The sequence below is a fragment of the Antennarius striatus genome, chromosome 15 (assembly GCF_040054535.1).
Source record: "Antennarius striatus isolate MH-2024 chromosome 15, ASM4005453v1, whole genome shotgun sequence".
Lineage (NCBI taxonomy): Eukaryota > Metazoa > Chordata > Actinopteri > Lophiiformes > Antennariidae > Antennarius > Antennarius striatus.
In genome coordinates, this window is record NC_090790.1 from 14,407,675 (window position 1) to 14,418,709 (window position 11,035).

The following is an 11,035-nucleotide window of genomic DNA, read 5'->3' on the forward strand; positions in this document are numbered from 1 at the left end:
GACGTGTTAATGTTGGATGAACTACAACACGTGAACCAGGATATCGGTATAACTCCTTCCAGAGACATTTATCACCACATGTACACAAGTTCGAGCTTCACGTCCTTCCTCAGATGATGCTGTTGCTCTCAGAGGCTACAGAACTCGGTAGGTAATGTGAAATGGATGTTTTTACATATTTCCCAGTAATCTTTAAAATTATTCATATTAGCATTGAACATGTACTAAAGATTTGTGTAAGTGAAGGTGAGGATGAACTGACAGAAGGAACGCAGGTCAGAAGCAACATTTTAATGAACAGACAAACTATGAACACACACTACTTCAGAGGGTTGATTCTACAGATGTTTGGGTCCTTCATGAACTGAGGATGTTTGTGAGTCACTGGCATGAAACCTGGAAGCACAACGTCAGGTTACAATCAGTTAAATAGGAGTACTGTAGATGTAAATAATGTAGCAAAACAATCAGTTTCTGTCACCTGATGGAACAGAACCAAGGAACAGTAACATACCCATTGAATGAGCTTTCTTTATGGCTTTGCTGAGTTCTCTTTGTTTTCTTCCACACAGGCCTGCAAAATAAAGACAAAATTAATCTTTTTTTTTTTTTTCTTTTCAAAAAACACAGCAGAAAGGAAATGTTTGGTCTTCAGATGCTCACCCGTGATGTGTCGGCCGTAAATTCTGCCCGTGTGAGGCGAGATGAACTGAGAGAGCAGCTGAAGAGAAGACAGAGTGAGTACGCTTAGCAATGAAAGATTTAATCATTTTACACTTTGGGGCCATCATCTTTTACCAGCCTTAAATTAAAGCACAGCTTCATTTTCATCTGATGTTTGACACTGAAGACCGTATTCAAATGATCTGGGGCACACGGTTTAAAATCTCTGGTACATGTTATTCCACCTCACGCTATTGCCAAGGTTTAGAACAGCACAAAGACTGGAAAAGAAGTCATTGAAGAGATAAATATTTGAGACATAAATGTGTAACAAAGAAGAGGGAGAGGAAAAGAAACTAGCCTAGGCTCTAATTTTGGAGATCCAAAGAACCACAAATAACCTCCTGAAAAGCATTTTGTAAAGAGCAAGAAGGCGGTTTAAGAATATGACATTTTAAGAACACATAACGACCACATTCCTCATGGTAAGCTGGAAGCAAAAGCAATGCTGGAGGCCAAAGTAACGTCATTTATAGTAGTTACATGGTGTTCCTCCTTTCTAGTGCCCTGGGGAATCATTGTGTGTTGAGCTTTACATCCAGATTGTGCACCGCTTAACTCATCAAATTGACCTAAAAGAAGTTCAGCCCTCGAGATCATTTCAATAAGGTGCTCAGTATCAGATAAACATCAGGTAAGGCAGACAGACACTTCATTAATCCTGAGGAAAATTCCGTAACAGATGTTCTGATACAAGAGATGAACATACTGTACATAGAACCCTTCTTACCTGAATGTTCTTGAAATCCACTGTCACTTTGCACAGAATACATCCTTTAGATGGTTCTTTGTATGGGTTCTCCATCGTTACGGGCTGTAAGAAGAATTTAACGCAGTATTAAACTTAGATTTGAATTGTTATTTCAGTTAGTGTCTTGAGAATATTAACAAATCGGATATTTGAAGAACATTATCAAAATAACAAGAAAATAAAATTTGCAAATATAGAGTTCTAATTTTACATGAAAGAATAATGACTATTTTCACTTAAGATTTGGTTTTCGTTTTAAAAATCCTCAATTTTTTCCCCAAAGGGCCACAAATACTAACTTATATAAAACAATATAAAGTGCTCCAATAAATTATAATCACCTACCGCATCAGCTCTTTCTTGTACTTGTACATCGGTCAGACTTCTCACACCTGCAGAAAAAAGGTCACATTGTTGTTACAACCTATTTGCTGTCTGGCTAACGTTAGCATTAGCATCAATAGATGTAGTTTACCAGTTAACACAGAATCGAGGTAATCTTCAAAGTTCACCTTTTTTTTAAATGGAACTCTAAAGAGCTAGTAACGTATTCTCGTAGTCCTACCTGTGTTTCGAAGTATGGATAAGACCGATCTAAACCTCTGTAGTCCTCTCAGGGTTTGCATTTTTGACCTGACATAGGAGAGGAAGTTGATACAAATACCTCCGGTGCGCCACTCGGCTTAGTAGCTTTTCGTTCCTACCTTTAGTAGTGTAATTATTTGTTAATAACACGTCAAACCACACCATAATTCACGCATAAATCAAACATACATCTTATATTTAATTTACGCATTCGTTGATTATGCGTTTCTGATGTGGGAACGTTTTAACATTTAGAGGAAATGTCCGGAATATCTAAAACGTTACTATCCTCAAAGACTACACGAGACAAGATAATATCCCAGAATTTTAGAATTAGGAAGTAGCGTTTGCTTATTTCGCTGATTTATCAGCAAGCGGCACTTGAACGGTCATTCTTACAAATTGTATTTCTATAACAATATTTTATTAGTAAAAATTAATTCATGCTATACAAATCAATTATCATTATTTTTTACTCCAGTACAATAAGATGAACGGTAAGATAAAAAACGAAATTTTAAATCATGGCGCCAATTAAGTCTGAAATTTACTGAATATTTAAAACTAAAAAGCTTAACAAAATAAGGTGCTGAAACAATTAGCGACACTAGCTAGCGGTCGTCAAGGCGAAAACGGAAATGACGTGTACATTTATCTTGCCTTAACGTACTGTTGACAATTTTCAAATTGCAGTCATTGAATTTTCGTGAAGTCCAACAGAGAATAACCTTTTTTGTTTCATTGTCTTTCTCACAGACGAACGCTAGTAAGTAGTATGTAGTCTTTTCCGTTGCGAATTAAATCGGTAAGGTAACAAATCAGAGAATACACCTACCAAGAGTAAACTGCGTAAGATAGCGAGCCTACACGTTAACATGTGTGAGGTTTTAGTATCTTAGTTATGAGTCGTGAAGGATTTTACCCCGGAATAAATCGCTGACTGGGCTTTAGTGTCTGCAGCCGCCTCTCCTTTCCACCCATGAGCAGTTTTTTTTACTTGTTTTCCTCCAGTTCCAGAGGCTGTCGCTTTGCTAGCTGACCCTTTTTTGACATGTAGCACCAGGCTGATGGTGGGGGCAGAGGTAGAGCCAGGCAGAAATGAACGTCGATAAGCCAAAAATTAAAACACAACGAGTTTACTCGAGAAAGAGGTGTCGGGAGAGCCTGAGGATTCACCTGACACCTGCCAGGAGGAGAGGAGAGCTCACCTGTTCCCAACGGCGGAGGCTCAGCTACAGCATGGATGATACTGTCCAGGTATGAGGATCAGAAACCATTCATCAGATGATGTTAAAGCTTGCAGCAGCTTCAGTAATCCATTAATTTTTTTAAAAAATTGCTGTTAAATGTTGCAGCCTTCTACATGTTGATGCTTTTTTGTCTTTTATAATAGAGGGAACATTTGTTGATCAGCCAAAATATATTTCTTAAAAAAGGCAAAAACTAGACATTACTCATCAAAAGTAAATCTCCTTTAGTAAGACTGTCTCCTGTGATACACACACCTTCTCTATACACATCTGAAATGGGCCTCACCTCCATACAGAGAGCTTATCACCCTCTGCTGGTAGGAAACCGTAGGTGCAGATTTCCCACTCCTCAAGACTTTTGGCAGGAAGCCATTAAAGTTTATTATTTAAAAAAATTTAAGCAATGATTGTTTTCTCCAGCTAGGGCTGCATCACATATTTTTTTTAGTTTAATCAAGATTAGAAATCGTTGGGAAATGAGGAGCCTGGTAGTAGTTCAAAGTACAACAGTCTGAACATGGATTAAAATTACTGTCAATTAAGGTTAACAAAAACATGGAATCTTCCAATCTCACGTGAATTTTTGAAATGGACTTACTCAAAATAAATTTAGTGATTCCTTCAAATCAGGAAGAGAGAAGGGAAAATGACAGAAGCCTTGTTGCCTTCTGAACCTTCAGGTTTGGTGTCAAGTTTGACGCCGCCGATTGATTTACTGGTTTGATTGGTCACAGATTGTGCTGATCATTTTCACAAATTATTTTGCTTTTATTGAGACATGAATGTAAGTAATTTGGTCATTGTGTATTAATCTTAAAAATGGTGGCAAGGTCTGTGACAAGCAATTGATCGACCTGCCTTTAAACTCCTATAACTTTTCAAATAATTTTCCTATTATCTAATGTTTCAATGTGTTCATTAATTAATGCTTTCAGCTGCAGTTTCAAGCCAATAATGATTTAACATTTAACTGTTTTTGTGTTCAGTATTGCAGTGACAGTGAGGACCTGTTTGGGGATTATGACAGCATCTTGGAGGACAGCTCTCTCTTGGCGAAGCTCGACGATGCAGAACAACACGAAAGGCAGCGGGTCGTCCTGCCGTCACCTCAAAATGATGCTAAGGATCAGAGAGGCTTCACAGTTCTGCAACCCCCGAGAGACATCACCAAGAAAAAGTCCCACAGTACATCTCTCAGCGATTCGATCTTTGACAAAACCTTCGAAGAATTGCCATCCAGCCAGCTGCTGTTCCAAGAACGCGTTCAGGAGAAAGTAAAGAGAGTACGACTCCAGGGAGGAGATCAAACCTCCACTCCCGTGAGAAACGAGTTCACAGAGGATAAGACGAGGAAGAGGAGGAGCGTGGCAGATCAGCTGAAGAGGACGATGGTCTGTAATGCAGCGGCTCCGTCCAGCGTGTCGCGAAGCGTCACGTTGAAGGAAGCCGTGGTTTCTGAGGAGATCAGCGTCGCCATGCAGGCGATGGAGAACGTCTCCTCCGAGACGGTGGACCTGGGCCCGTTCTTTGGACTCCCCACCAAAGTGAAAGATCTGATGGACAAACTGAGAGGAATCAAGAGTTTATATGGTGAGGCATTATTTGTGAATATTCTGAATATATCAGCTGTAGAAACGTCTGCTTCTCTTCTATGTAATGAAAGTAGAAACCAAGCAAATTACTTTGGTACAGATTATATTTAAACAAGATGATGGCTGTCTCAGTTTAAAGCTGACTGAGCATCACAATAAACCTGAGTTAAAGGGAAAATAATCAGTAATAAGTTAATTATGTTTAAATTAATGTCAGTACAAATGTTAACAGGAATGAGCATCTGACCTGTGGGGAAACTGTCCAGCTTACTGGGATAAAACGGAAAAAAAGGATGTTGAGACGTCCCGTTAAAGACAAAATGATTCATTATAAAATCAGTTTCTGATGACCTTTCCTTAGACGAGCCAGCTATTGTTAATTTTAGCCCCAGAGCATACCATTCCTCCCAGTCCAACAGGTTCTTATTTGTTGTTTCAGATTGGCAGGAGACGTGCCTGAACCTGGAATGTGTTCAGCACAGGAAGAATCTCATCTACTCCCTCCCCACCAGCGGAGGGAAAACGCTCGTCGCAGAGATCCTCATCCTCCGGGAGCTGCTGTGCAGGAAGAAGGACTGTCTGTTCGTCTTACCGTACATATCGCTGGTGCAGGAGAAGGTGCTGGAACCCACGAGCAGAAACTCACGGTTCTGTTTAGACCCGTCGTTTTTGACTTACCCCTTTGAACAAAGGTGTAGTGTGTGACGCCAGCCGTAACTTCATGTTTAAGATAATTCTCATAGACAGTAATGCATATCAAACACATAAAACTGGCCGTGACAAAAACCCTTACGGCCGTGACAAAAACCCTCTTCTTGCTTCTTTGCACTGAACAAACCAACAGCATGCTTTCTCCATCCAACGGCAACAGATCTTTAGAGGTGTGATTATCAGACATGAGGCTAATAGAATAGAATCATCTGCATAAAAATGTCAGTTGTAGCAAGTGTGATATTTTTTGTAATAGTGAACAGAAGAGGACAAAAGAATAAAGACATTCTATTTGCCACTCTACCTCCCATTACCAACGTGCCTACAGGCCTTGTGTGTGTGTGTGTGTGTGTGTGTGTGTGCGCACGTGTGTATATAGTACGTTTCTGTACAGTATTTAACGTATGCAAATATTTGGAGCGGAAAAAAAGTAATTTCCGTACAGGGATTATTAAAGGATTGATTTATGTATTTTATTTATTTCTTTGAACAATTTCTAAAGACCCCTTTGGTTCTTCTGCAGGTGCGGGGGTTGGCGAGCTTCGGTCTGGAGCTGGACTTCATGGTGGAGGAGTATGCTGGCAGTAAGGGAAAGTTTCCACCACTCAAGAGAAGAAATAAAGCCTCGCTTTATATCGCCACCATCGAGAAAGCCCACAGCCTGGTCAACTCCCTGATAGAAACCAGCCGGATCGAGAACCTGGGCCTGGTGGTGGTGGATGAGGTAAAACCCCATCCTGATGTGTTTCAGATCGGAGAGCATTGTTGAGACTCACTTTAACGTTTGTCATCCATACACAGCTTCACATGCTGGGCGACGGCAGCAGAGGGGCCCTGATTGAAATGATCCTGGCCAAAGTTCTCTACATGAGCAGTAAGAGTCACGGTCCGACGGTCTCACAACTTGTTGAACCTTTTAGAACCGACTGCCCTGCTCCCTTCTCCTCCAGACAACACTCAGATCGTGGGGATGAGCGCCACCCTGGGGAACGTTCAGGACCTGCAGATGTTTCTGAAAGCCGAAAACTACACCAACGACTTCAGGCCTGTGAGTGTTTGTAGCCTGTTTCATGCTCTCAGTATATTTTAATGTCTGCTGGCGTCTGATGACTGTTTTGTTCAGGTCCAGCTGAAGGAGTTCGTTAAACTGAGCGACACCATTTATGAAGTCGACCCAAAGGAAGAGGACGGCTTTAGGTTCTCACGTCATTTCAACTTTAAAGTATGTTTCACATTCAGAACAACATGCAGTCTATTAAGAAACAAAGAAAAGGAATAAATTAACTGTGATAAAGTGATTCTAATGCGTTGTTTCTGCAATCTCAGTATTCCAGCTCAATGCGGAAGATGGATCCGGATCATATTATCGCTCTGGTGACCGAAGTGATCCCGACTCATTCCTGTCTGGTGTTCTGTCCCACCAAGAAGAACTGTGAGAATGTGGCGGCGATGATCTGCAAATACCTGAAGGAGTGAGTGAAGCGGCCGCCTGACGTCTCACTCCCCCATGTCGCTCCAGCTCAAGTTAATCTATATGGGTTCTTCCAGGGAGTTCCTGCATCACCGACGGGAGGAGAAGGGCGTCCTCCTCAGGGAGCTGAAGGAGAGCGGGAATGGCTCGGTGTGTCCAGTGCTCAGGACGACGGTGCCGTACGGTTTGGCCTATCACCACAGCGGACTGACCTCCGAGGAGAGGAAGCTGGTGGAGGAGGCCTACTCCAACGGGGTCCTGTGTCTCCTCACTTGCACCTCCACCCTGGCTGCAGGGATCAACCTCCCAGCCCGCAGGTTTCTAGTCTAACTCGTCTATGTTCAAAACCTCAGGGAGATGAATCCGTAGAAAATATGTGGCAGCAGTTATTTATTTATTTAATGGTTGGTCATGCATAGGCCTTTGATCCTGAAGTCTGTATTGTATCACGTCCATCAGAGTGATTCTACGCTCACCGTACGTGGCAACAGATTTCCTAAAGAGGAGCCAGTATAAGCAGATGGTGGGACGTGCGGGTCGAGCCGGGATCGACACTGTGGGAGAGAGCGTCCTCATCATCCAGGACAAGGACAGGAACATGGTGATGTCACTCAAAGCAAAGCATTAGCGACTGGCAGCTAGCTCACGTTTTCTGAATGTGTGAACTGATGTGATACACATTGTGTGGTTTCTCAGGTCAAATCACTGGTGTGTGCCCCGATGGAGATCTGTAACAGCAACCTCATGCATGATGATGGAAAGGGCCTCCTCCTCCTCATCCTGTCGCTCATCGGCTTAAATGTGAGTCAAACCTGAGGTTGGACATCTTCTCCTCGTCATCAGTCGTGAATCAGAGCTGCGTTCTGTTCCAGATCACCACCACTCTTGACCAGGTGAAAAGTTTCCTGAGTGGGACGCTGCTCTTCGTCCAGCAGAAGCAGCTGTGTGTGGAGAAGAGTCTGTGGGATGTGGTTCAGCAGTGTGTGGACACCCTGAAGGACAAACATCTCATCACCGTCGAGTCGCACTCAGACGGTCAAACTCTGCAGGTCACCATGCTGGGAAGAGCTACTTATAAAGGTTTATATTGATCATCCATCTCTACCCCGAAGCATCTCAGCAACATTGAGGATTGTTCTTGTTCTAAGTGCCTTCCTGTCTCGTCGTCCTCAGGCTCGGTGGACCTGACCTACAGTAACCTCTTGTACTCGGACCTCTCTAAAGGTCTGGATGGTCTGCTGCTAAACAGCTGCCTCCACCTGGCGTACCTGGTCACACCGTATGACATGATTTCACAGTGCAACCCCGACTGGATGACCTACTTTAGACAGGTAGAGCCACCGGGTGTCAACAGGAAATCAGATGATCACATCTCAGAGGAAAGCAGTTGGTTTTGTGGTTGTGTTACAGTTCACCCTGCTGTCGGCTGCAGAGCAGAAGATGTCTGCAGCTGTGGGGGTGCCAGAGAGCTTTGTCGCCAGAAAAGTTGCAGGACAAACGGTGAAAAAGGTGAATGTCTATCATATAAGTGAGAAATTGTCCATCTGTACGTCAAATCATAGCGTAATGCAGCAGGAGTTGGCGTGCTAAAATGAGCAGGTTAGATTTGTCAGGGTGATCATTCGTCTGCTTGTACCTGTCAAAATATTATGAATTTTGAGAGAAGAAGTAAAATTGAGGTTGGCTTCAACACCAGCAGATCAACCACCGCTAACTAGTGGTGGGTGATCTGCTGTACTGCTAGCTGCAAAGTTTTGTAACATGCAAAAATTCTTGTGAGCAATTTCCTCCTCTGGGATTATGAAAAGATCTTGATTCTGAATTCAAGATTTTACCCACCTACCAGAAGTGTTTGTGCTGTTCTGCAGCCTGTGTTTGTGTTGACCTGTGATTCTGTCGGTGCGCTGACCTTTAACCTTTCTCGCCGTCTCAGAGCGTAAACATGGATGTGGTGCGGCGGATGTATTTGGCTCTGGTGCTAGTCGCCCTGCTGAAGGAGACCAACCTGTGGAGCGTCGCTAATCGGTTCCAACTGAGCCGAGGCTTCGTTCAGACGCTGCTCAGCTCCTCGTCTGCGTTCTGCTCCTGCGTGCTGCACTTCACAGAGGTACGGCCTGCTCTGGGGCTGATCTCAGGTCTGTGGTGGTCAGTAACTGATGGAAGGCTTGTGTCTGCCATCAGGAGCTGGAGGAGTTCTGGCCGTTCAAAGCTCTGCTGACGGTGCTGATGCGACGGCTGAGCTACTGTGTAAAGGCGGAGCTCATCCCTCTGATGGAGGTGGCAGGAGTCATGGAGGTGGGTGTGGATCTCAGCACTGACGTGGAACCACATGTCAGTGCTATGATTCAAATGATGTTCAGCTTTCTTCATGGTTACAATTATTTAGATAGATGACACCTAAGGAAACTGATGAAATATTAGGTTTTAAAATATTTTGTTGGATAAAGCTAGTCCTGGGATACAAACATTCGTACATACGAATAACAGCGCACCGCCATATGCAACTGCTGCAGTTCCGCTTTCTGCGACAACCCCTGTTGAGCAGCACCACTCCGTAGGCGCATCTCCAACACTCGTCTGTGAGCATCTCAGCACGTCAGGCTTCCCACCCCCTTCGATACGTTACCGTTTCTAGAGCAACAGCTAGTGGTGCTGGTGATAAAGAAAAGCGACAATCTCTCCGATGACAACTCTGCCTGTGACTGACATTAACCCCTCACTCCTTCCTTCGTTCTAAAAGAGAGCAGCAGCCAGTTACCCGGTCATAGTGGTTTTGATTGTAATGAAGGTGAGGCTATAAAGAAAGAGCTCTGATTGGATTAAAGCTAGAGTCCAGATCAGGTGATGCATTTCTACTACAAAAAAAAAAATTGATTCCACAGTGGAATTAATGATAAACTAAAAACGGTTGTTTGTGTTTGTTTGTTCTTGCAGTCCAGAGCAAAGCAGCTTTACAACGCCGGCTATAAAACGCTGACTCATCTGGCCAACGCTGACCCCGCCGTTCTCTCCAGGACCATCGAAAACCTTTACAGGAAACAAGCCACTCAGATCGTGGCATCGGCCAAAGTGAGCTAAAGTCCACTAAACTCACTGTATAAACAGAAGTTACATTTTAAACAGATGAAACATCGTCATCGACTGAATCTCTGTTTCAGATGCTGGTGAACGAAAAAGCTGCAGCGCTTCAGGAGGAAGTGGACGAGCTGCTGATGGTTCCTCTAGATCTGCCCTCGCCGTTAAAGACACATCGATGACAGATCTGTTAGGGACAGTTTTTCTTTGTCAAAACTTTTATATTGTTTTATATGTTTGAGATCTTATTAAATAATATACAAGATGGAATCGTCTTTGGTATTTGTGTGAAGCTTCCACTGACAGCACATGTCCATTTATGTTCATATCAACCAGTGGGATTCAGCAGCTATTCTTTAGCTCAAATTTAGCCTCATGCTAATGTCAGTTTATAGTCACTAAATTAAAATCTGCATTCAGAAACTAGTACGTACATAAAGATTACATATTTACAGCCAGCAGCTGCAGCTGTTAGCTAACTGAACCAACGGACAAAGATGATGGTAATTTAGATTAATTATTGAGTAAGATTAACATACTATATTAAATGTGAAACTCTATGAATTATATTTTCTAATCTGAAACATTTTGAATTAAGTCTTAAATATCACAAATGTTATGCGAATAACATTTGACTAACGTGACGCTGATCAGAGAGCAAACAGGAAGTTCACGCTCTAAATTATGTGTGGATTCATTTTGTTTTATAAGAAGTCTACAAAGTTGATTATTTCTATTATTACAAATTGGATTCATGATATGAGAATAGAAAATAGTTTTTTAAAAAGTTGTTGAAGATCAACTGCACATTTCTTATTCAATTTAAAAGTTGTGTAAATCCTAAATTCAGAGTTGTTTGAGCCCCCCACCTCCCACT

At 42.6% G+C, this 11,035-nt stretch overlaps 2 protein-coding genes across 4 annotated transcripts; one reads left to right on the plus strand and one right to left on the minus strand.

Annotated features, from left to right (window-relative positions):
- On the plus strand, positions 1–10,413 carry helq (helicase, POLQ like). Of its 3 annotated transcripts, none has more exons than XM_068335066.1 (20): positions 1–147; positions 631–737; positions 3,071–3,316; positions 4,296–4,899; positions 5,341–5,519; positions 6,136–6,336; positions 6,414–6,486; positions 6,563–6,660; positions 6,736–6,834; positions 6,939–7,084; positions 7,161–7,400; positions 7,543–7,684; positions 7,780–7,884; positions 7,956–8,163; positions 8,257–8,414; positions 8,494–8,592; positions 9,017–9,190; positions 9,265–9,378; positions 10,018–10,152; positions 10,242–10,413. In XM_068335066.1, the coding sequence occupies exons 3-20, from the start codon at positions 3,158–3,160 to the stop codon at positions 10,338–10,340; spliced, it is 3,033 nt and encodes a 1,010-aa protein (XP_068191167.1). In that variant the 5' UTR covers positions 1–147; positions 631–737; positions 3,071–3,157; the 3' UTR covers positions 10,341–10,413. The 3 variants fall into 3 exon arrangements, with proteins under 3 accessions (XP_068191167.1, XP_068191168.1, XP_068191169.1); XM_068335067.1 differs by having other exon boundaries at positions 3,117–3,316; XM_068335068.1 differs by having other exon boundaries at positions 634–737.
- On the minus strand, positions 277–2,183 carry mrps18c (mitochondrial ribosomal protein S18C). Its single transcript, XM_068335071.1, has 6 exons — positions 2,040–2,183; positions 1,820–1,866; positions 1,454–1,537; positions 664–721; positions 515–574; positions 277–396 (listed from the first exon to the last, which is right to left on the minus strand). Exons 1-6 carry the CDS (start codon positions 2,098–2,100, stop codon positions 320–322), a joined length of 387 nt encoding a protein of 128 aa, XP_068191172.1. The 5' UTR covers positions 2,101–2,183; the 3' UTR covers positions 277–319.
- Positions 10,414–11,035: the final 622 nt, after the last annotated feature.